This window comes from Salvia hispanica, chromosome 1, assembly GCF_029641045.1.
Source record: "Salvia hispanica isolate PSC_SH4W2 chromosome 1, Shi_PSC_v1, whole genome shotgun sequence".
NCBI classification, from domain to species: domain Eukaryota; kingdom Viridiplantae; phylum Streptophyta; class Magnoliopsida; order Lamiales; family Lamiaceae; genus Salvia; species Salvia hispanica.
Window position 1 is genome coordinate 47,190,021 of NC_142692.1, and position 26,215 is coordinate 47,216,235.

Here is a 26,215-nt window from a genome sequence, read left to right on the forward strand (position 1 = left end):
TCAGTAACAGAGTATGATAGGGTTTTCTGTGAGATGTCCCGATATGCTCCAGAACAAGTCGACACCGATGAAAGGATGGCAGAGAAATTTTGTGCCGGTCTGAGGCACGAGATTAGGATGGCGCTAGCTAGCCACGGGGGATTGACCTACGTGGAGTCCCTGAGCCGAGCCTTGGATGTAGAGGCAGCAATGCCCACTGAACGGAGCACTCAGACTGTAGCTCCGGTTCCTCCTCAGAACTACCCCCAAGGGTCCAAAGAAAAACGCAAATGGGAAATTACTCGAGGTCCCCAACAGCCGAAACGACCGTGGCAACCACAATCTCACCACCATGATGTTGGAAGACAAAATGCCTCAAATCCAACTGGGGGCTATCAATCAAATCTGAGACCGTGCCCCAAGTGCCACAAGGTGCACCCGGGAATCTGCAGAGCAGTGACAGACAGTTGCTTCGTGTGTGGAAGGAATGGCCACTTTGCTAGAAACTGTCCAAGCAAGATTTCTGGAGGAGGGACAAGGTCGAACCAACCAGTACATCGCACACAGTTGCAAGCAGTCCAGATGCAATCTTGGCAACCACCACATTTACCTCCTCCACCAAAGCAGCAACATCCTCGGAGGCCGAGTCTCCCATCACAGGCCCGTGCCTATGCTCTCAGGCAGAAGAAGCCAGACGGGGACCAAGGAAATCTGGCAGGTATGGCTATGCTCCTCGGTGTACCTATCATTCTCTTATTTGATACTGGTGCGTCGCACTCCTTCATATCAGCACCTTGCGTAGATACCTTAGACATCCCCACGAAACAAGTCGAACATAGAGTTAGGGTATCTTCGCCTATCGGAGGAATAATTGAAATTAAGTGCTTCTGCTCAAACCTAGAGGTTTCTTTTGGAGGACATCAGTTATTAGTCAACAACTTGAGTGTTATGCCTATGTCCGACGTCGACATAATCCTTGGGATGGATTGGCTAGCTGAAAACTATGCCACTATCCTGTGCAACCAACGACAAATCTCTTTTCACCCTCCCGGAAAGGACGTCACTAACTTTCATGGGGTTACCTTGGGTAAGCGGAAATCCATAATCTCCGCGCTACAAGCTGCAACGCTTGTACGAAAAGGCCACCCGGCCTATCTTGTCTACCTGAACGAAGAGGGAAAGGAAGGGAGGAAGATTGAAGATGTGGAAATAGTGCGAGAGTTCCCAGATGTGTTTCCCGACAATCTACCTGGCTTACCCCCGGATAGGCAATTGGAATTCACCATCGATCTCGAACCCGGGTCTGCGCCAGTGTCGAAAGCTCCATATCGAATGGCTCCGAAGGAATTGGAGGAATTGAAGATGCAACTTCAAGAACTGATGGACCTGGGTTTCATCAGACCAAGTGTCTCACCATGGGGAGCACCAGTACTTTTTGTAAAGAAGAAAGATGGGACGCTAAGGATGTGCATTGACTACCGGGAATTGAACAAGCTAACTTTGAAGAACAAATATCCGTTGCCAAGAATTGATGATTTGTTCGATCAGCTCCGAGGAGCTAGTGTCTTCTCAAAGATGGATTTAAAGTCAGGCTATCACCAACTGAAGATTCGACAAGATGACATTCCAAAAACGGCTTTTCGAACGCGGTATGGCCACTACGAGTTTGTGGTGATGCCCTTCGGCTTGACAAATGCACCTGCGGTTTTCATGGATCTCATGAATCGAGTCTTCCACCCCTATCTTGACAAGTTCGTGTTGGTGTTTATAGACGACGTGCTCATTTACTCAAAGGACAAGAAGGAACATGAGGAACACTTGCGGATCACTCTGGAAACGCTTAGGGCCGAGAAGCTATATGCCAAATTCAGTAAGTGTGAATTTTGGCTCAACGAGGTGAATTTCCTCGGTCATGTGGTGACTGCCGAAGGAATTCAAGTAGATCCAGCAAAGGTGGAGGCCGTGCAGAATTGGAAACCTCCTGGAACACCCAACGAGATACGAAGCTTCCTGGGATTGGCAGGTTATTATAGGAGATTCATCGAGGGCTTCTCAAAGATTGCAAGACCGATGACGCAACAACTCAAGAAGGGCACCAAAGTTTCGTGGACCCCAGAATGTACAGAAAGTTTTGAGTTACTAAAGAAGAAACTGACCACCGCACCAGTTCTGGCCGTCCCAGATCCAACGGCAGACTATGTGGTTTACACTGACGCATCAAAAAGTGGATTGGGCTGCGTCCTCATGCAAAATGGCAGGGTAATAGCTTATGCATCACGACAGCTCAGACCACACGAGCTTAATTATCCTACCCATGATTTGGAGTTAGCCGCGGTAGTGCACGCACTGAAGATTTGGAGGCACCATCTCTACGGAGTTCGGTGTGAGATTTTCACTGACCATAAAAGCCTCAAGTACTTCTTCGAACAGAAGGACTTAAACATGAGACAGAGGAGGTGGTTGGAGCTGGTGAAAGATTATGATTGTGGCATCAACTACCATCCCGGCAAGGCCAATGTGGTGGCCGATGCTTTAAGCCGAAAGGCTCAACACTTGACAGCCATGTTCACCCACGAGGAGGAACTACTACGAGATTTTGGCAAGCTCAACATGGAAATGATAAGTGCCCCAGAAACGGTAGAAGCAAGGATAGCTACTCTAGTGGTGGAGCCAGATTTGAGGGAGCGTATCATCGCTGCACAGAGACAGGACGAAGGTCTGGAAAGGATACGAGCAAAGGTGAGGACTGGCGGACATGAGACCTATCACGAGGAGGCGGACAACGCCCTCACTTTCGGAGGGAGGCTGTGTGTGCCCCAGGATGAGAAGCTGAGAGATGAGATCTTAAGCGAAGCTCATGACACACCTTACACCGCACACCCTGGAAGTACCAAGATGTATCAAGACTTAAAGCGGAAATTTTGGTGGGATGGCATGAAGAGAAGTGTAGTATCATTCGTGGAAAGATGTTTGGCTTGTCAACAAGTCAAGGCTCTTCATCAGCGACCGTACGGGAAATTGCAACCCTTAGAAATTCCCGAATGGAAATGGGAACACATAACCATGGATTTTGTGACGAGCTTGCCACGGACCAAGCGAGGAAACACTGCCATCTGGGTGATCGTGGATCGCCTCACCAAGAGTGCCCACTTCCTGCCAATTCCAATCACTTATGGATCTGAAAAACTATCTCAACTTTATGTGCGGGAAATCGTGCGCTTACATGGTATCCCAGCCTCAATCACGTCAGATCGAGATGCAAAATTTACTTCAAATTTCTGGCAGAGTCTGCAAGAAGAACTGGGTACGAAGTTAAATTTCAGTACCGCGTTCCACCCACAGTCTGATGGGCAATCGGAAAGAACGATCCAAACGCTGGAAGATATGCTCCGAGCCGTCATACTTGACAGGGGAGGAAGTTGGGAGACAATTCTGCCCCTGATAGAATTTGCCTACAACAACAGCTACCAGGCAACCATTAATATGGCACCTTACGAGGCGCTATATGGGAGGAAGTGCAGATCACCACTATACTGGGATGAGGTCGGCGAAAGGAAGATGCTGGGTCCCGAAGTAGTCAACGAAATGGTTGAAATCGTGCGGCAGATCAAAGGGAGAATCAAGGAAGCACAAGACAGACAAAAGTCCTATGCAGATGCTCGACGGACCGACCTGCAGTTCAAGGTAGGAGACAAGGTCTTCTTGAAGGTGTCTCCTTCTAAAGGGATAATACGTTTTGGAGTGAAAGGGAAGCTTAGGCCTCGTTTTATTGGTCCCTACGAAATCTTGGAGGAAATCGGACCCGTTGCATATCGTTTGGCGCTGCCACCAAGTTTCGGAAGCGTGCACAACGTCTTCCATGTTTCACAGCTGCGGAAGTATGTGTATGACCCGAAACATGTGATCCACCATGAAGAGATGATGTTAAACCCAGACTTGAGTTACGAGGAGAAGCCAGAAGCAATCTTAGACCGGAAGGTGCAACAACTAAGGACGAAATCTATCACTTCGGTGAAGGTCTTGTGGAAGCATCATGGATACGAAGAAGCTACATGGGAGCTGGAAGACGAGATGAAAGAAAAATACCCGGAACTGTTTGAATAGACCCTTACAAATTTCGGGACGAAATTTTTGTAAGGGGGAAGGAATGTAACACCCCGACTTTTTACCCTAAGGCTTAGAACATCGATATATATATAAATATAAGTTTCGCGTCTAATTCTTCTTATTATTACTTCTTGTTATAATTAACCGTTGTGAAGTATATGTTGAGGTAGTGAACAAAAAAATAGTAATAGTCAATATAGATGGTTGCTATAATAAAAGTCCGTTTGTGAAGACCGAGTTTCAAATAAAAATCCGTACACGAATTTAACGTTTAAGTAAATATCTAAAAAATAAAATAAAATACTCTCCGTGCCTTCCGGACCTTGCGCAATAGCCACACCTTGAATCCCGATACCTACACGAATGGATAAGAAGCACGTTAAATCAAGACGAGACAATCGACGAAATCAAATCACATCAATCACGCAATCCAAACGACGGCTCACGTTTTCCAAACGACGGCTCACGCCTTTTTAGGTGACGAGACATAATATTCTTGCCATTTTTGGCATGACAATTGATTGATAGGACAACTTGCCTCTTTTGGCAAAAAGTCCATGACTCTTGGACAATGCATTGCCTTCCTAAACCAAGCTATTAACCATGTAAAGCCATGCATCCTTTTCCTCTATAAATACTACACCACTCCTTCACCTACACTTTTGCTTCAACACTAGATTTCTCTAAACAAAATCTCTTTTCAACTAATGATGCTAGCAAGTGTTTGAAGAAGAGGAGCCAAAATTTCTACACTACCATCCTTCTCATCTTCCTTTTCTTAAGGTAATTCTCCTAACAACAATCTTCACTACATAGCCATTTCTATACTTTTCAAGCATGAACTTTTGGGTTCCACAAATCATAGTAGTGTTTGAATACTTTTCCCTAATGATTTCATATCAACTATGCATGACTATCTAGAATAGAATTTTTGCCTTAATCCATATAAGCTTAGACTAAGTAAACAATTAAACAAAGCCTAATCCACTAAGAAATCTTCAACACACAATAATAACAATTTTGGGAGAGCTCACCTATGAGCACAAGAAACTGACCGGCGGCGGCAGTCCGGCGGCGGCGGCAGGGCGACGGCGGTGGCAGTCCGGCGGCGGCGGCGGTGGTTTTTCCGGCGTTTGGCGCCGAAAGTAACCTCTTCCGACCCCATTTTTCACGATCTATCCAAATCTTCACATTTCAAGACCCAATTGTTAGTCCTAGGCCTCCAATTTAAGAAAAATAAAGAAGAAGAGAAAGAAAGGGAAGTGGGGGGGGGAGAACCCTACCTTTTCGGTCGACGGCGGCGAGACCGCCGGCGAGAAGCAGCACCGGCAGAGGGGAGAGCCGAGAGGGAGAGCCGGCGAGAGGGAGAGCCGAGAGCCGAGAGAGAGAGAGAGAGAGAGAGCCGCGAGAGGGAGAGAGATAGAGGCCGAGAGAGAGAGGAGAGGTCGGCGCCGGCGCCGGCGCCGCTCGCCGGCGACGCCAGGGCGCCGGCAGAGGGGAGAACCGAGAGGGAGAGAGAGAGTGGGAGAGAGGGGAAGGCATGTTTGTTTGAAATGGAGGAAAGAATGGGAGGAGTAATTCTTTTAGTAATTAGGGCAACACTTTTGCCTATTGGGCCTCCTCTTTGGGCCAAAGAATTTATTTAACAAGATGGTCTCCTAGTATTAATTCTTTGGGCCGAGAATTTAGAGGAAATGGGAATTTTGGGCTTTGAAGTATAAGAAATAAAATGAACCTTATCTCTTAGTTGTGAATTAATATTTCTTAAAATATGTGAAGCCTTTAAATAATTAATCTTACGATAAAGTAATGTCTTGCCCTCCTAAATTAATTAATTAAATTTCTTGAAAATAAGAATGTATGGATTTAATGAACCCTCTTCCCAAATAATTATTTAATTATCTTAAGGTGTCTCATAAAATAGAGGTCCACTTTCCTTGAGTGGAAAGAAGTAATCTTGATCGAACCCCGAACGTAGGACACATACTCCATGTAGGATCATGTCATGTCATGCACCTTATGTATGTTCATAAAGCTAATTTTTAAATCATTATACTCTTTCAAGAAGGGCGTGTTCGCGGGGTTTGATTTCCAAGGCAAAGCGTTGTAGCATTTCTTTCGGAAGCTTTGAGGTGGGCTTTATATCCAACACATTAAGTGTGGATAAAATTATCAAATATATGAAATGATTTTTGTTTGATAAAATTGCACTTACTTTTTTTAAATGTTATCGTGCCATAAATTATTTGTTTTATGATGCCTATCTGCTTGGCGATGCCAAAGGAATGAATGAATGAAACGAATTCGGCTCCAATAGGACCAAGATCCTATTCGAGTTAATGTGCACGAAGGAATGGACCGTGAGTCATCGAGAGGGTTGGCCGGTCAATGTGATCGTGGAAGGTGGCCACCTTCCCGACACGGAATGAGCCATCAGATATGGCGGATGGATGGAATGAACCATCAGATATGGCGGATGAATGGAATGAACTTAGCTTGATCAAGCGAACTTTATGAAAATGAATTTAGTAAGCTCGGGCCTTTAAGAAAACCCCCGTGCGTTACTGTGATGGCATGATAATAACTTTTTCTTATATATGTATCTTTCGGCAATGTGTTCACTGAGTACCCCGTACTCAGCCCTGCATGTATTTCTAAATGTGCAGGTTGAGCAAGTGATGAAATGGTGGCTGAGTGGAGTTGGTGGTCGTATTATCTCTTTTGTAGGATTTTCGTGGCATGTGTCTTCATACACATGGCCACATGGTTACAACTCCTTCCGCTGTGCTTTTGTCGTAGTATTTTGTAATAGATGGGTCATAGGAAAAACGACCAGTAACGAGTGATCTGTGATAAACATTCTTTCAAATTTCTCATGATCTTTGTTGTCTCGTGAACATCTCTCATCTTATGAAGAAATATTTATGTCTTATCATGAATTCTTTCATTCCCTTTCTACCCCCTCTTCTTAATTCCCTCCCCTGGTCACGATTTACCGAGTAATGCTATCCTTAGCAAAGCGCGGTCGTGACACAAGTGGTGTGAATGAAATGACGTTGGAGGAGCCCTATTTATAGAGTTTAAAAAAAAAAAAAAATTAAAATGTCGGACGTCCGAGTGGGACGGGCGACCTTCGCCACAGTGGCGCCCGTCGCACTCGCCCGTCGACGGGAGGGGCGAGGCCTTCGCAGGGGCACTCGGGACGGGCGTGGGCGCCCTTCCCGCCCACTATGGCGCCCGTCAGGTCGCCCGTCCCCGACGGGCGAACGGGAAGGGCGCCGTAGGAGACACCCTTAGATTGTTTATGCTCTTTTCAATAAGTTGTCACATTCATAGTTTAGACTTATACCAATAAACAGTGACAGACGTACATGGTTTGATGGGATCACTGGAATCCCCATCAATTTTAATGTTTATGTATATATATTATCCACAAAACTGTGTAATCTAGTGTCATTGCAGTTGCAGGTGACTTTAAAATTGGTCTTAGAAACCTTCTACTTTAACAGCCTGAGTTTGAATCCTGAAGCTGCGATAGTTTAATTTATATATTTTCTTATCTTATTTTATTTGTATTTCTCATTCTGTTGTTTTATATTCTTGTGTTATATTGTTTGGATCCCAGTGTAAAACTTTTGGTGTGCCACTTTTAATAAGCTATCTCATTGATAATTTAGACTCTTATCATGGAACTACTTCATTGATAGTTTAAGCCCATATCAAAGAACTAATATTGATAATTGAGGCTTTTATCAAGTAGTCGAGTTAGATAGTTTTTTTTTTTTTTTTTAATTATTATTTTTTTTATTATTTTAGGAGCCACTTCTATAAAGATTGAGTTTTTTTTCAAAGCTATGAGGCCGTTCTAAAATTTGTCAAATCCTCAGCGATTTGATTATATTTTTTAGAAACTGAAAGACTTGATTGTAAGTTCTGAAAATTAAAGAACTTTGTTGCAAAAGCCACAAGTGGGAAGATATTGTTCTAAAATAAACCCTTTTATCTCATTTATTCGACGAGAATTCCCTAAGCATCTCCAATTATTGGGTTGACGTCAAAAAACACGTTATTACATAAAACACATATATTGTGATGTTTTAGAATGTAAAATTTGGTGGCTATGCAAATTATATTTTGGATTTTATTTATTCCCTAGTTAATAGAATTAGTAGATGGAAAAATATTAGTTTTCCTTTTATAAATTAGGGTTTTCTTTTTGTTTATTTTCCTTTTAGTTATTTCGTTTAATTATTATTTTTCTCTAAGCTTAGGATTTCTCTTTGTCTATATAAATGCGTCATTGTTGTATACGTTTCTGCATCATTCATACTCCTTACTTCTCCATAGTCACTGAAATAACGGATTGCTAATGCAATTTTTTGATAGGAGTAGTTAATTCTCTCAACTTCTTCCCTTGAATTTCATTTGAAATTTCCCCCATCTCTAAGATGTTGCAAAAATCAACTGTTTCAGCGTACGCTAATAATTGCTATGCAATTGCTCATTAATCTTACAAGAGAAAAAGAGGTCATGGATAGTAGTTATATCCATATCTTCTTTTTCTCTTGTAAGGTTAATGAATCGTATAATTATTATTAGCATATGTGAAGCGGTTGATTTTTATAACATATTGAAGACGTGCGAAATCTTAATGAAATTCAAGGCAAAAAGTTGAGAGAATTAACTACGTAAGAAATTGCATTAGCAATTCCTTATTTCAGTGATAAAGGAGAAGTGAGGAGTATGAATGATGCAAAAATGCATAAAAATGACTGAACTAGTCATACATTTTTAATTATGCATTTATTGCTTTCTTATAACTTCGTATTTTACATAAAACAACGAATTAGTAATTAAGAAAGAAAGAAAATGATTAACATTTGAGATTGATTTGACGAAGTTTCGAGTTAGGAAAAGAAGATACGTAGGAACGAGGGAAAGAGAGAAACGTGCATATCATATTTTAACATATGTTTTCATTAATTGGTTTGATTCTTCAGAGAAAAATGTTTATTTTGATTTTATACATATTTAAATTTTGATGCATGCATGTTTAAAAAATGTAATAAAGTCATTCTTCTCACGTTTTTCTTTGTTTTTCCAATCTTCAATGAACTTCGACAATTTTTTGGTGGCAATTACCAAAAAATGAAGGCCAGAGTTTTAGGGTAAGGAGCCGGACGACTACCGACCAGGGAGGCGGCGACCGTGGTGGCGTCAAAGTCAATAAAATCACACAACACAACACAACGTAATTAATTTATTAAAATCTAAATAAATATACGACTAAAATGAGTATCACTGCATTTACAGTCGTTGTCACAATATATCCAATTATTTTTTATTTTAACTTGTCGTTGGTGTATTTTTAGGGGTTGAAACAAAAATGGAAGTGTGGGTAGATGTGAGATTTTATTGAGAAATTTTGAGGTTTTGAATAAAATTCTCCCTATACAATGTGGTTCAAATCCCAAAGGAGCACTAAACGACAACCCAATTTGGCAGAACCCAGTGAGTTCCCCCCGACAAATCTCAGACCCTGCAGATTCCGCCACGTGGACGGTCCGATTCACTCCACTGAGACTTGATTGCTTCAGCCCGAAGAAGAAGCTGTAAACCGCGGTTAACTAGCTTTAACCATGGTTACCCACCACGCTTATCCGGAGCGATTTTAGACCTTGTTTAGTGATGAGTTTACACACAGCTTCTTTTCCCAATTATGCATTAATAAATTCAGTTTAAATCCATCTTTTTGTCTCTCTCTCTCTAGAATTATACACGTACAAAACAAGTACCGTCGTGTGTGAACATTTGATGCTGGTCGTCGAGGGTGGCGGCTTCCTCACCTCCAAACACCTCAATTGTCAATCCTCTTTCCTCTCTCTTTCCACTTGGGAAGTTTCAACGACTGATTTCGGAATTCCATGGTAGAAATGGAGATAATTTCATCACCGACTCGGAACGGAGCGAAATCGGAGCAGCTGGCGGAAGCAGCTCCACCGCTGAAGAGGAAGCGGAACCTTCCTGGAATGCCTGGTACCAAAAATCAATGAAAATCTCATCTCGTTAATTAATTAACTCAATGATTTTATTTATTTATTTTTTGGTGTTGAATGCGGCAGATCCGGATTCGGAGGTGATCGCGTTGTCGCCGAAGACGCTGCTGGCGACGAATAGATTCGTGTGCGAGATCTGCAGCAAAGGCTTCCAGCGCGACCAGAATCTGCAGCTGCACCGGCGCGGCCACAACCTGCCGTGGAAGCTGAGGCAGCGCACGAGCAAGGAGGTGCGGAAGCGCGTGTACGTGTGCCCGGAGACGACTTGCGTCCACCACGAGCCGACGAGGGCGCTCGGCGACCTCACCGGGATAAAAAAGCACTTCTGCCGGAAACACGGCGAGAAGAAGTACAAATGCGAGCGCTGCTCCAAGAAATACGCCGTCCAGTCCGATTGCAAGGCGCACATGAAAACTTGCGGCTCTCGGGAATACCGTTGCGACTGCGGCACTTTGTTTTCGAGGTCAATCATTTTTTTTTCAATTTTTTTTTCTCTCTCGCATTTGAATTTTGTGATTTGAGTAACATTTTTTTTTTTGTTTATTTTGGGGGAATAGGAGGGATAGTTTTATCACGCATAGGGCGTTTTGCGATGCGTTGGCGCAGGAGATTAGCCGTCCGCAGCCTGACATAAAAGGCGGCGGAGATGTTGAGCCCTCGCCACCGCCTCCTGCTGCTTCCAGTCCGCCGCAACCGCCGCTGACTCCGTCTACTCGAGTGCTGTCTCCGGTGCTGTCCATACAAAGTTCCGGTGAATTCTTAATTATGGCTGCTTAATTAATCAATAATGTCAGCATTTTCCATGATTTTGTTACTTTTAATTTTTGGAGAGAGAGATGATTCATCTCAGGGATCTCAGTGAGGGGTTAGAAATCATGACTGAAAGTAGGTGCTTGATTGCACTGCTTTTCCTCCCAATTTTACTTTTAACTTAGCATATGATTTCTTTTCAAAAAAGCCCTTCTGCTTTTCTTGTTTTATCCCTAATCTTTTCCATCTCTTTACACCACCAGCTGGATTGCCGGAGAATCATCAGACAATCCACTTACAACCACCGCCATCCACCGCCGCCGCCGTCCCAAGCAGCTCATCCGCCTCGAGCAGCCACATTCCCCCAAACGGAGGCGTTATGCCTATTATGCTAAACGCATCAACACCACCAGCCTTCTCATCACCAGCTATATCACTCTCACTATCATCCCTCTTCCAATCCCCATCACAAAACCCCCCACGATCACACTACGCCGCCGCGCACCAGCCGGCTCTCTCCGCCACCGCATTGCTCCAGAAAGCGGCGCAGATGGGCTCCACCTCCTCCAAATCCTCCCTCCTCCACGGCCTCTGGCTATCGGGCCCGACCCCGTCCGACTCTCCAACGCCCGACAACGACTGCATCAAGCTCGAAAGCAGCTCCTTGGCATCCGGCCTCGGCCTCGGCCTCTCCTCCGGTTTTACTGACCTCATGATAAGCCCGCCCACCACTCTTGATTTCCTTGGGCTGGGAATGCCGGCCGGTGAAGCCCCCTCCGATGGCTTCTCCGCCTTCTTCAGCCGCCTTCATCACATGCCGCCGCCTGCCGCTCCCTTTGCGCCGGTGAGAGCGGCCGGAGACACTTGGGATGAGGCGCAAGATAGGAAGCCTTCCATGCTATAGCTGTTTCTTTTTGGGAATCATTTATATATATTTATTTATTTGGTTTTACTGAAATTGGAAGAGTTCTGTCTCTATGCTGTCAATATGCGTAGAATCCTAAATAGACAATAAAATTCATATTTTGGAATGAAGCTCCAAATCCCTTTAAATTGAAAATGAAAGATCAACAAGGTTATCGAAGGTTGGATTTTGTACAAGATTGTCCATTGTTCTATTAGACTCTATGTTCCATTTTAAGTGGAATGTTTCTATGCAATTCTAAATTTTTTAAGTTTTAATTTGTGAGTTAAGTGAAAATAAAATAAATGATATACTATATTTTAAAAATGTGTTAATTAGAGTGAAATAAATATATTTCTAAATAATTGAATAGGACGAGGAAGTATTCATCTTGCATTGCAACAAATGAATATTGAGACGGAGGCAAATTTGAAATGCAATCAAACAGTTTGCAGAGTTATATTAAATGTGTTAATATCTAGCCTAAAATATTGGGTTTCCCATAATAAAATTGGTTGATTATTTGTGTTATGCCCTTTTACCAATTACCATGCGATGCAAACACGTCGTCTTTGTAATGCAATTTAGATTCCTATGATTTATCAATATATTGCAAATTTAAATTTATTTTTGCGTTTTTATATAGAAACAACAGCATATATGGTTACTGCAAAAATTTTGTAATAAATGCCCCCTCAAAAATTTATCTCAATTTATTTGTCATTCTTCTTTAAATACCTCTTCTCAATACTTCAAATTTGTTTATAATATATTTTTGCCCCTCTTAATATCAAATTCTGACTTCACCCCTAACGAAGGTTTATCACTGTGAGAATTATGGGGAGCTCAATTCGGGTAGCAGAGGGAAGAGATCGATGAGTGCTTCAAAAATACACACCTAAAGACGTGGAGGTGAGTCAAACAACAAGTAGAAGTCATCCAATAGGTCATAAGACAAAGACCGCTTCTTCAACTTCGTCAACCGAAAATATAGGGTAATGGGCCTAATGGCTGCTTAGAGATGTGCCAGATCTCAGCAAGGAGAGATCGAGCAACACAAAACATTTGTTATTACTCTAGTGCCATGATTAACTTTTTTTTTAATGATGTAATTTTAAGTTTTTTACATAAATTTTTACAATTCATACTTTAGTACTAACTGCTTAAAAATTAAGTGTTTTTTTTTTTGCATGTATATAAATACAAAAACTGGAAATAAGCACTGAGAGCAGCTAATTAGGAGTACTAACTAAAAACCGATTATAGAAATGACTTATTGGTTATGAAACCTTACTAGTGGGAAATTGGGAGTACAATTGTGAAGAAAGAATATAGAGGAAATTGGCAAAGATGAAGTGTATATAGATGAGAAATGTCCCCCGCTGGGCCTCCGCCACCTAAGTTGCTCGAAAAAAAGAGTGTGGAGTTGAAAATATGAGGATTCTAAATTTGGGTGAAATCAAATGTGGGCGTAGTGACAGCTAAAAGAGTAGGGACAAATACTCGGACAGATAATGGTGGTGCGTCAAATCCTTTTTTTAATTACACCTATACTATACTACTATATATACTATTATACTCATGTGAGTATATACTACTGTACTCTGTTGTTGTTGGGTCCAATATAATTAATGCTACTTTATCCTCTATCGGCTAATTTCATGTTTATTATTTAAGTCGGGCACAGTGTTTCAGATGTTTGGATTTCAATTACGTGGAACGTCACATCTTGCCTCTACATATGCATATCTTTTATTCCAAGAATACTCACTATAAATTGAGGGGCAAATTATTTGTTCTTCATTACACATATCGGTGTATGATTCCATCATTTTAAACGGGCCTTCAAGGAAATCTAAAGCCCAAAGGAAGAGAAACATTATTGGCTAGTTATGATTTGAAAATATATTTACTTGTCTTCCTCTCATCCTCTTGTTGTTCATCCTAAGCCAATATTTTGGATCCATGACTAGTGCTCAAGTTTGGGTTTAATTTGTAACTAGCTTATAACTAGTCAAAATTCAACAAAATCACTTTTATAACATAATATGTCTTCATTTTATATTTTCTATATCCACACGAATGTGTAGTATTAAGAAATGAGTCTTAATGAAATATTTAATAGATATAGTTATACCATATGAAATGTAATACCACATTCGATTACCAATTTAATGAAATAGTGATGCTACTTAAGAAATATAATTTAAAAATTATTATAAGTAGCAGATTTTTGAGATAATTTTTTGGATTCACTAACATCTTAGACCATCTTCAGTAGTACTGCAAAACCTAAAATGCAGTAGAATAATGCCTCCAACAATACTGCAAAACCAATCCAATTATAGATTTTTGAAGAAAAAATATTTATTTTTAGATTTGCACTAAAAGTATACCAAAAACACTCTTTATAGTTTGAGTTATTGCATTTAAGTCCAAATCAATTCATATGTATCAAAATAGAAGAAGAGAAGGAAGGAAGAGAAATTAAAATACAAAGATTGAAAAACTTACAGAGAAAATGCAACGGCTTAGAAAAGAAGACTGTGAAATAATAACCTATTCTAATCTTATTAATATTTTGATTAGTTATTAAATAGAGGGGTGGCCCATATTAGTATTATATTATTCAACATAATTGGAAAAAAAATCTACTGTATTATTATTTTACTAACACGAGCCGTTACTTTATTTCGATACAAAATCAAATGTTATACTAGATAGATTAAATAACTGACGGTATATATAAATCTATGGAATCAATTATTTTATTAGTTAATTAAATACTATACGCACATTAGTAATTAAATCTATGAAATCAACTATTTTATTAGTTAATTAATACTATTCAAACCAAATATGCTATCAAATATAACAAAAAATAGTTAAACATTAGTAATTAAAATAATATGGAAATTTTAAAATAGAAAAACATAAGTCAAATACATAAGTTTTTATAGTATTTTTATTGTATTTGAATTTTCTAAATTTTATAATTTACTATTTAATAAATAATAGATTTCATATTTAGTTATATTAATTAATAAATCTTATCTTACGGAGTATTATTTAATTTAATTTAAGATATTGACAAAGTGTCATGGGTTAGTGTGTAATTTAGAGAAAATATGTAGATATGATTGAAAAGTATAAAAAATTAGTGAATGGGGAATATTCTTTTGGGTTTGAGTTTAGTGTAAATGGTTGGAACAAAATCAATCTTTAGTGTAACATTTACACTAAAATGGGTTTGAGTTTAATGTAATGATTGGAAATGCTCCTAGCACGAAGCCAGGATGTCAATATCTTTTTATCTCTTATATTTTTTAATCTCTTATATTTTATTTCCTCTTAATTTAATCACTAAACAATACTTTAGTCGGTAAAGGGGAGTATGTAACTACGTAAGTAGGAGTACTAAAATTACACGTTTGATTTTCTAAACTTGTCGTCTTCAATTACTGATAGAACTAGAAGAATATTTTACTTAGCTTAAGAGCATCCGCAATGGTAGGCTAGCCACGGCTAGCCGATTGACGTGGCTAGCCGATCGGCTAGCCGAACCATTTGAGTAGACTAGCCGAATTTCGGCGAAAAAATCGGCGTGGGCTAGCCGATCGCGTGTGGCTAGCCGATGCGCTGGCCGCCATTGTGGCGGCCCGATCGGCCAGCGATCGGCCAGCGCTATTTTTTAATTTTTTTTTAATTCTTTTTTTTTTGAAAAACTATATAAACGCGATTTTCTCTATCTCTAAATTTCTGTACAAGAGCAACATCTAGCGATGGACAACAACAACTAGCCCAATACGAAATTAAGACCTAAAACAGAAACATGTCATACTAACATTTTTTAATGTATTTTTTTAATAAATTAGTGAGGAGTAGAGTGGGGCGGTTGCTCGTGTGTGGAAGCCCGGATTTTTTTTATTATGTAATTTTTTTGATTTTTAGTTAATGTACTTTTTTAAAAAATAATATTAATGAATTTTTCCGTATATGTCTCGTAAATTTAATTCGGTAATTTAATCGTGATTTTAATTCCGTAAATGTAGTATATTTTGAATTATTTTTATTGCGGCTGGCCTAAATCTGATGTGACAGGTGGATTTTTTAGTGTTGCTGACGTGGCAGGAGAGAGAATGGATGGCCTATTGCTGGCCTAAGCACCATTGCGGATGCTCTAATCTGGCTAAAAAAAGAAAAATTATTACCCAGCGGTGCGAGAACGAGAATTTCGTTTTCAAAGAATTAGCATTTAGCATGTACAAAACAATTTTTATAAACGTACAAAACTAGATAAGTTAATTTTTTAGATACCTAACAAGGATTAAAAATTATTACTGCATAAAATATGAGATATTTATGACGACATTCAGTGGCGGAGCCAGAATATTAACGGTGAGGGCTCAAATTACCATTAAAATTTGTTGAGTGTGTACAATGCTAACGACGCAGGAACGTGACCAATATAAAAAGCCGCGTGTGAAAAACGAATGAAGAGAAAATTAATTAGTGAATAGATTTTTTAGAACACTAATATTTTCATATTAATTTATTAGATCAAAGAGTTGTTATCTATTATAGGACTACTAAAAAGCTAAAAAAATACTAAAAAAAGTAGCAAATGAATAAAAGACTCAAACCAAATGATGGTGTGCAAGACTTCAACAACTAACATCCAACAAAAGTACAAACCAATCAAGACCAACAAAAAAACCAAATATCAACGTTAAACCAAAAACAAGCATACTATTTACAATCATTTCATAGCAAATGAACTACTTGTATAGCTTCCAAATAGTATTATATTATATAGTACTATTTATAATCATACGTTAAATTTATTTAAACAAAATTACTAGTATTATCAACAAATAAAGTTAAATAAAAAACTATAAGAAATATGACCCAAATATAGAAATGTTCTCGGCAGGAATCAAACTCAGCATCTCATGGTGATGCATAAATATTGCACTTAGCACACCATCCGCTAGTTAAATGACCATGTATTCACTTCTATTTCTTTTTTCCACTCTTTCGTGGAGTACTATTTATTTGATGATTAATGAAAATTATTTGCATGTTAGATATACATGTCATAATTTAAATCTATGCGTTTAAAACAAAGCATGTCTGTTGATAATAAGAATTCTATAGAAAAAAAAATTGGAAGAAATTTTCTCAAACCGTTCCAATGAGCAATGCTGGCCTGCAAGAGCGTGTGGCGTGCCGTCAGCGGCGGATCCAGGAATCGGAAACTGATGGGGCGGAATATATATTACGGGTTTAGTTTAGGGAAAATATGGGAATTTTTTCGATATTTGGGGCGGTCGGGAGTAAATGAAGGGGGAAGATGATACAGACATATCTTCAATAATATCCTCATATCTTTATTAATTAGTTAGCTTTGATTAGAATATACTTACTGTTATGAATCGATCGAAATTGCGATGAACAAATCGAAAGCACAAACAAAACCAAGAGACAACGATATACGTGGTTCGATCAATGTGATCTACATCCACGGGAAAAGTACTCAATCTTTATTACTCATTCACACACAAGAATTACAGAAGAGAGATTCAAAAGTTCAGGAAGATACACACAAGAAATCACTTAGCTCAATCGCGAGAGCTCACCTCAAATTACAATGATTTCCTCACACAGAAAATGTATCGCTCCTTCTGATGCTGATAACCGCCAAGATCAGCTTATATATGAGAGTTGTGGCCGTTTCTCTGGTGTAACAGAACGAGCTGAAGCATCCAGCTTTCAACCCCCAAAACCAGCCGTTGACCAACCCTTATTTTTGAACTCCTTTTTTCCCAATTATGCATATTAGACCCTTTATCAATCTCATCCCTGATGAAGTGTAGCTTGACATCTATATGCTTGCTACGCTCATGGAATGTCTGATGCTTAGCAAGGCATATCGCGCTATTTGAGTCACACAACACTGTCACTACATCCTGCTCAACACCAAAGTCTGCCAACATTCCCTTCAACCAAAAACTTTCCTTGATTGCTTCCGTGAGAGAAATGTACTCAGCTTCCGTTGTAGATAATGCAACAATCGATTGTAAACTCGATTTCCAACTCACTGCTGCTCCATACAAGAGGAATACATATCCAGATTGAGATTTTAGTCCAGCTTTTATTTCCCTAAATCTTTCATATCAAACTCTGATCTTAGTCCAGCTTTTATTTCCTCCACCTCTTCCTGATGCTCGGCTGCAATAAGCATGTCATCTACATAAAGTAGAAGAAAAGCCACTGCCTTTCCATCTCTTTTCTTGATGAAAACACAGTTATCATATAAGGACTTCTCAAATCCTATATTCTGAACAAAGTCATTGAATCTGAGATACCATTGCCTTGAACTCTGCTTTAAACCGTAGAGACTTCTCTTCAACATACAAACTTTATCTTCATTTCCCGGACTCACAAACCCAGGCGGTTGTTCCATATATATTTTCTCTTCTAGTTTTCCATGTAAAAAAGCTGTTTTTCCATCTAGTTGTTGTAGTTCCCATCCCCTGTGAGCAACAACACCGAGTAGGATCCTTATTGAACTGTGCTTAACAACCGGTGAGAAAACCTCATTATAATCGATTCCCTCTTTTTGTGTGAAGCCCTTAGATACCATCCTAGCTTTGAACCTCACTTTGTTGTTGTTGAAAGCCTCTATTTTCTTCTTATAAATCCACTTGCATCCTATGGTTTTCTGATTCTTTGGCCTCAATACCAGAACCCATGTTCGATTTTTATACAAACTGTCAATTTCTTCTTGCATTGCCTTGAGCCATTTATCTTTCTCTGGGCTTCTTACAGCTTCTTTATAAGATGACGGTTCATGATAATCCATCTCTTCAGCTATTGCAAGTGCATAATACATCATGCTGTAATCATTAAACTTTGCAGGAAGCTTAATCTTTCTTTTGGGCTTATCTCTGGCTATGACTCTTTCCGTGACAACTTCCTCATTTGCTTCAGAGTTGCTGATGTTCTCTGAATTCTCTACAGAATCACCAGGACTTTCTATCTCATCAGGTGGCTCCACCTCAAAATGAGATCTCTCTGATTCCCTTTTCAGAAATGGCATTTCAGTTTCTTTGAAGATCACATCTCTGCTAATAATCACTTTCTTCATCCCATCTTCCGTGCACCATAACCTATACCCTTTCACACCTTTTTGGTAGCCCAACATCACACATTTCAATGCTCTGGGCTCAAGTTTTCCTTGCTTTGTATGAGCATAAGCCCTGCAGCCAAATGGCCTTAATCTAGAGTAATCACCAGTTGAGCCATACCATCTACTATCTGGTGTCTCACCATTACTGGAAGATGATGGGCATTTGTTGATGAGCACTGATGTAGTGGCTGCTGCTTCTGCCCAGAATTGCTTTCCCATACCAGAAGAGATGAGCATACACCTCACCCTTTCCAAGATTGTCCTGTTTGCCCTTTCTGCGACTCCATTCTGTTGTGGGTTATGAGGAACCGTTCTATGCCTCTTCACACCTTTCTTCTTACAAAACTGATCAAACTCTGAAGACAAAAATTCAAGCCCATTGTCCGTTCTAAGACACTTGAGTGATCTGTCAGTTTCTAACTCTACCTCACAACACCAATCTTGAAACTTCTTAAAGGTATCTGACTTCTCCTTCATGATAATAATCCAAAGCTTTCTAGAAAAATCATCAACAAAAGATAAAAAGTACCTTCCACCTCCTATGCTGTTGACTTGAGAGGGTCCCCAGATATCACTATGCACATATTGTAGAGGCTCTGTTGAAGTATGCTTTCCTGACTCATATGGGAGTTTCTTACTTTTTCCCAATATGCATTCTTCACAGGATCCAACCTCCTTAATGGTCTGATCATCTTTCACTTGGATTAATCCTAGCTTGATCAGTTGCTTCAGCCCAGTTTCTCCCACATGTCCCAATCTTGAATGCCAATTGATCGGTTGTTGAGACTCTGCCTGATTTACATCCCCCTCAATAACCTCAGCTTGTAGGTAATAGAGATTATTAATTCTCTGGGCTCTCATGACGACTGCCCCATCCTTAGTCACTACCATTTCTCCATTAGCAGAAGAAAACCTGAATCCTTTATTTTCAAGCATTCCCAGAGAAATCAGATTTCTCTTAATTGATGGGATGTACCTTACATCTGTCAAAATCTTGATAGAGCCATTCTCCATTCTCATCTTGACACTCCCAACTGCTTCAACATGGCAGACTTGATCATTTCCCAACAAGACATTTCCTTCAGCTGGTTGCATATCAGTCAGCCATCTCTTGTTGGATGTCATGTGAAAACTGCATCCGGAATCCATGATCCAGACATTCAAGATAAAACTCTTCTTAGTAACGGTAAGTGCTTGAGCTTCCTCTGCTTCCTTAGTAATTGCTGCAAGATCTTTTCCTTTTTCTTCCTCAGCCTGCTTTTTCTTCCATCCATAACAATTCTTCTTGATATGCCCTGGTTTCTTACACCAGTGGCATGTTCTTGCCTCCTTCTGATCCATCTCCTTTTGAGCCTTTCCCTTCCATTTATCATTACTCTGCTTCTTGCCTTTATCTGGTTTCTTGTTGGTAGCTTTGACATTCAAGCTCTCAGAGGCTGGATCAAGGGACTTACCTGCAGATTTCTGAAATTCTTTCAGCTTCAACGCAGAGTATACTTCCTCATAGGTGATCTTGGAGTCTCTTCCAAGGAGTATTGCGCCCTTGAATGACTCATAGCACTTAGGCAACGAATTCAAGAGCATCAGCGCCTTATCTTCGTCCTTTATTTGCTCGTCGATATTCTCCAGATCATCAACACATTTCCCAAATTCCTCAAGCTGTTCTAAAACACTTCTTGCTTCCGATATCTTGATTGTAAACAACCTTTGCTTGAGATGTAGGCGATTAGCCAGAGACTTGGTCATATAAATCGACTCAAGCTTGGCCCAAATTGCAGCCGCGGTTTCTTCTTTGGAAACCTCCCTTAACACTCGATCACTGAGGCTAAGTATCAGAGTGCTGTAGGCCATTCTGGAGTTCTTGAGCCTTAGGATCGACTTTCTCATCCGCTCCTGCAGCTGGCTTTTCATCCCCATTCTTCAAGATCTCCCAGAGGCCCTGCTGCATCATCACAGCTTTCATCTTCAGCCTCCACAAGCCGAAATCATTTTTCCCAGTGAATTTCTCCGTTTCAAACTTCGCCATAGACATCGCGCCGATCAATCCCTAATCGATTCCCACAGACGGTGCCAATTTGTTATGAATCGATCGAAATTGCGATGAACAAATCGAAAGCACAAACAAAACCAAGAGACAACGATATACGTGGTTCGATCAATGTGATCTACATCCACGGGAAAAGCACTCAATCTTTATTACTCATTCACACACAAGAATTACAGAATAGAGATTCAAAAGTTCAGGAAGATACACACAAGAAATCACTTAGCTCAATCGCGAGAGCTCACCTCAAATTACAATGATTTCCTCACACAGAAAATGTATCGCTCCTTCTGATGCTGATAACCGCCAAGATAAGCTTATATATGAGAGTTGTGGCCGTTTCTCTGGTGTAACAGAACGAGCTGAAGCATCCAGCTTTCAACCCCCAAAATCAGCCGTTGACCAACCCTTATTTTGAACTCCATTTTTCCCAATTATGCATATTAGTCCCTCAGCTTTATTATTTGTGAAATAGTGGCCCATACTCCAACACTTACATTTTCTTGATAGTTAAGTTACTAGCATTATAAATAGGAGCTATTGTCATCTTTTGAAATCTAACCATTTAGATTGATTGACTATACTTTCTCACGACTTTTTCCTATCTTCCAATTTGATAAGGGGCGGAAATGAAAATTTTATGTTTGGATAAGGGAAAATTAGTCGGACGGATGAGGTGATCCGCTAGTGCGTGCCGTGCGGCCGTGCCCACGGCACGAGCTCTTGATCTCTTCGCTAAGGCATCGTTGTGTACGCTGTCATTAGATATAGGGATTCTATTTTGAATGGATCCACTTGATTAAATAAGTTGAACTCATACTTCCAATAAGTCTTTGTCGCTCTACACTCTACAGTTTCTCTCTCTAGGAGTGTAATTTCAAATGTCTTTGTGGCTTCTCTCACTCTTTTTGTTCATCATTTTCGTTTTTTGCTATTACCTAAATAAATTTGTAGGGGAGCCCCTGCGAATCCAGAAACACTTCAAGCAGCAAGGCATAAATGGCCCCGACTACCGCCCCATCTTCGGGAACACAGCGGCGGTGCGGCGGTGGCTGATCGCGGCGGCGGAGGCGGCGCCGATCCCCCGCATCACGCACGATATCTGCCACCGCGTTATGCCGCATTACTGGAACTGGTCGAATCTCTACGGCAAGGAATTTTTGTATTGGTTTGGGCGGAGACCTAGATTAGCAGTGGGCGATCCCAAATTGATCAAAGACATTTTGATGAATAGCAACGGCAATTTTCCGAAACAGAAGATCAATCCGTCTGCCAAGGTGTTGCTTGGCGATGGGCTGATCAATCTCTACGGTCGGAGATGGGAAGTTCATCGCCGGATCACTGCTCAGGCCTTCCACATGGAGCGAGTCAAGGTCAATTTCTTCCCCTTTTATGATCATTTACTTTTTTGTATAAATAAAAAAAAATAATAGGAGTAGTAAGTAAATAAAAATTCGTTTATGTTTTGATTAAATTCTTCTGTAATCATCTAACTGTCGAATAAGCTTCACACGAAATTAGAGATATGGAATTTAGTTTTAACGTAAGTTATAGACTAGTAATGTATGTAAGTACCAAATTGACACAATTGATTTTTTTTATTATTTGTGGTGCTATGGTTTAATGAGATTATTTAATGGTGCAAGGTTCAGCTAACCGCTGAAGTAAAGTCAACTAGTGATGCAGCCGTGAGCTGAATTATTCATTTGTTTTTCTTTTAGTATTACTTTTTTATAATCATAAATCATCTATTCTGTCGTCATGTATCTCATATTTTATGCACGAATAATTGTTAGGTATCAAGAATATTTAAAATTTATCTAATTTTGCTTGCGAAAATTAATGCAAAATCTTCACAAACAAGCAAATTTTATTTCATTCCGATAATTCATTTTACATACTACTACATTTTATTACTACTATAAAACTAGGGCCATGCTTGGTACGATGGAATGGAATGGGGGAATGGAATGACATTCCTACCTCCATTCCATTCCTTTGCTTGGTAAATTTTTTCCTTAGGAATCACCATTCCATTAGGAATGGTCATTCCATTCCATATGGAAATACCCATTCCATCCATTTAGCTAAGGAATGGTCATTCCATTCCATTTCATTTTCCTTTCTTCTTATTTTGAAATTTAACAAAATTAAATAAATATTATTTAATATTATATTTAAATTTAATATCATCTCAATTTTAGCATAAATTAAAATTTTAAAATTTTTAATAATTGAAAAAAAAACACACACACAGCAACTCACACAAACACACACACACACAGCAACTCACACACACACACAACAACTCACACACACAGCAACTCACACACAACAACTCACACACACACAGCAAAACACACACACACACACATAACAACTCACACACAACAACTCACACAGCACACGCAACACACACACACAGCAAAACACACACACACACACACAGCAACTCACACACAACAACTCACACAGCACACACAACACACACACAGCAAAACACACACACACACACGCAGCAACTCACACACAACACGCACATGGCAAAACACACAGAAACAACTCACACACCACCACATATACACACACACAGCAAAACACACACACACACACGCAGCAACTCACACACAACACGCACATGGCAAAACACACAGAAACAACTCACACACCACCACATATACACACACACATCAACACATGCATACACCACATATGCACACACTCATTTACGTGTATCGTACAAATTTATATGATCCAAAATATTGACAAAAATATTTTTGAATAAATATTTTTTTTATAGAATCAACATATTAATTATTCATATTTCATTCCAATCCATTCATATATTATTTTGCAGTTACCAAGCATAGGAATGAAATCAATCAAGGAATAACAATTCCATTCCATTTGTAAACCTTACATTCACCAAGCACAAGAATGGTCATTCCATTCCCACCTTCATTCCATTCCCATCTCCATTCCATTCCTTCCTCATTCCATTCCATCATACCAAGCATGGCCTAGGAGTATTATAAAAGTGAGACTAACATTTTCATTCGCATTTCTTAAAAGAAGTGCAAATCCCAAATTAGATAATTAATAACTTTGGTACTGGTATTTAAATTTCTCGCACATGGAGCGACATAGTAGAAAAATATGTATACAATGATGGAAAAAAGAACTTGATTGCAACTTTTAGTTGTAAAAGCATATCAACTTAGTTGAAAAGTTTTAGGTCTGATTTAGTATTCTTGGTTATGTTTGTTATAACTTAGTTGCGTTGTATTAACATGTACAATATGAACTTGGTGATGTTGACAGGGTTGGATTCCTGAAATGGCAGCTAGCATAGAAGAAATGTTGAAGATGTGGGAGGTAAAAAGAGCAGAGAAAAGTGAGTTTGAAATGGATGTACACGAACAACTCCATCAGCTCTCAGCAGATCTCATATCTCGAACAGCATTCGGCAGCAGTTACAAAGAAGGGAATCGCATTTTTCAACTGCAAGAACAGCAAGTCGGCCTTGCCTTGCAAGCATTCCGAAGTCTCTACATCCCTGGATTCAGGTACTTCAGAATGATCTAGTTGTTGATCAGGAATACATCATTGTGCGCGTCCATTTCACACTTCTGATCATTTGCTAACATTTTTGAAAAAAAATTGTGTGCTGTTGTGTAGGTTTCTGCCGACGAAGAAGAACAGGATGAGATGGAGACTTGACCAGGAAACTCGGGAATCGATCAGAAAAATTATTGGGAAGCATCAAGGGAACTCGAAGTCATTGCTCACACTGATGATGTCTTCATATAAGAATGAGGATGGTGTAGAGGAGAAGCTAGATATTGATGAAATTATAGATGAATGCAAAACTTTCTACTTTGCAGGGAAGGAAACAACTGCCAATCTCCTAACATGGGTGCTTCTCCTTCTTGCATCTCATCAAGAATGGCAGACCAAGGCACGAGACGAAGTTATTGCTACGTGCAGGGGCAACGCCCACCCTACTGCAGAAAATATATCCGATTTCAAAATAGTAAGTTTCCATAGCAGCTCTATGATTTCTACTTTTTGTCCTTGTTGTTCTTGAACAAGTACAAGTCTTTATGCATGACATGATGTGAATCCTCACTAGAGAATCACACAACCCTTTCCATATATGATTCAAAAGAGTATATGTCATGTTTTTGGTGTTGTGTTGTGAACCAGAAAATGAGTAAAAGTTGTGTTATTATGTGCATTTACCGTGATTAGGATAGAGAAAATATATGTCATGTTCTTGATTTGAAGCAACATTGTGTCATGCCATCTTCATCTCCACAAGATTACTTAATCTCTTCAGTCTATTAACAGAAGCTCTTGTCTTTGCTACAGTTGAGCATGGTACTGAACGAGACCCTTCGGCTCTACCCTCCAGCAGTTGCACTAAATAGGCAAGCATCGGAAAATGTTAAACTGGCAAGCCTCAACATTCCTTCTGGCACGGATATGTACATAGCCATGACTGCTGTCCATCATGATACTGAGATCTGGGGAGAAGACGCGAATGAGTTCAATCCTCTGAGATTCTCTGAGCCACGAAAGCATCCAGCATCCTTCTTTCCTTTTGGTTTAGGCCCCAGGATATGTGTTGGGCAGAATCTAGCCATTGTTGAAGCCAAACTAGTCTTGGCCATGATCCTGCAACATTATTCTTTCGTGGTATCGCCCTCGTATCGACATGCTCCTATGCAGAGTATGACCTTGCAGCCACAACATGGAGTCCAACTTCTTTTCAGCAGGATTGCATAGTACTATGTTTGAGGAGACCTCTATATTCTGTGCATTATTTGGAATATTTATGATCACTGCAAATCAACTGATCATTTGTTGTTAAGTTGTACTGAAGTTGTAAATATTTGGACCCTCACCTCTTTAATGGTTTTTCCTTTAAACAAATGGTTTGGGCTCTTTTGGAGAAATTACCTCATGAAGCCTTAGCACTCTTTGCTTGTATTGCAAGAATTATTTGGAAGCTGACAAATAAATTTTACATAGAACAAAGGGTCTTTTAATTAGAAAGAAATTCTATCATTAGCACACACAAGCTGTATGGAAAATGATTATTCCATGTATTTTGCAGAAATTAGAATCTCCACCTCCTCCAAGTCATCCCTCCACCCCCATCCGACTCTCAAACGCCCGAC

The 26,215-nt window shown here is 39.8% G+C and overlaps 2 protein-coding genes and 1 long non-coding RNA gene across 3 annotated transcripts; 2 read left to right on the forward strand and 1 right to left on the reverse strand.

The window, feature by feature from the left end:
• Window positions 1–4,268: 4,268 nt before the first annotated feature.
• Window positions 4,269–5,623, reverse strand: LOC148933994 (uncharacterized). The gene is made up of 3 exons (XR_016137318.1): window positions 5,370–5,623; window positions 5,121–5,271; window positions 4,269–4,441 (listed from the first exon to the last, which is right to left on the reverse strand). It is a non-coding gene; the product is annotated as an uncharacterized LOC148933994 (long non-coding RNA).
• A 4,165-nt stretch (window positions 5,624–9,788) lies between these two features.
• LOC125185462 (zinc finger protein ENHYDROUS-like) lies at window positions 9,789–11,993 on the forward strand. Its single transcript, XM_048081994.2, has 4 exons — window positions 9,789–10,122; window positions 10,209–10,605; window positions 10,700–10,893; window positions 11,156–11,993. Exons 1-4 carry the CDS (start codon window positions 10,011–10,013, stop codon window positions 11,794–11,796), a joined length of 1,344 nt encoding a protein of 447 aa, XP_047937951.1. The 5' UTR covers window positions 9,789–10,010; the 3' UTR covers window positions 11,797–11,993.
• A 9,623-nt stretch (window positions 11,994–21,616) lies between these two features.
• Window positions 21,617–26,013, forward strand: LOC125218601 (cytochrome P450 734A1-like). The gene is made up of 4 exons (XM_048120296.2): window positions 21,617–22,405; window positions 24,354–24,598; window positions 24,711–25,065; window positions 25,404–26,013. The coding sequence occupies exons 1-4, from the start codon at window positions 21,914–21,916 to the stop codon at window positions 25,818–25,820; spliced, it is 1,509 nt and encodes a 502-aa protein (XP_047976253.2). The 5' UTR covers window positions 21,617–21,913; the 3' UTR covers window positions 25,821–26,013.
• Window positions 26,014–26,215: the final 202 nt, after the last annotated feature.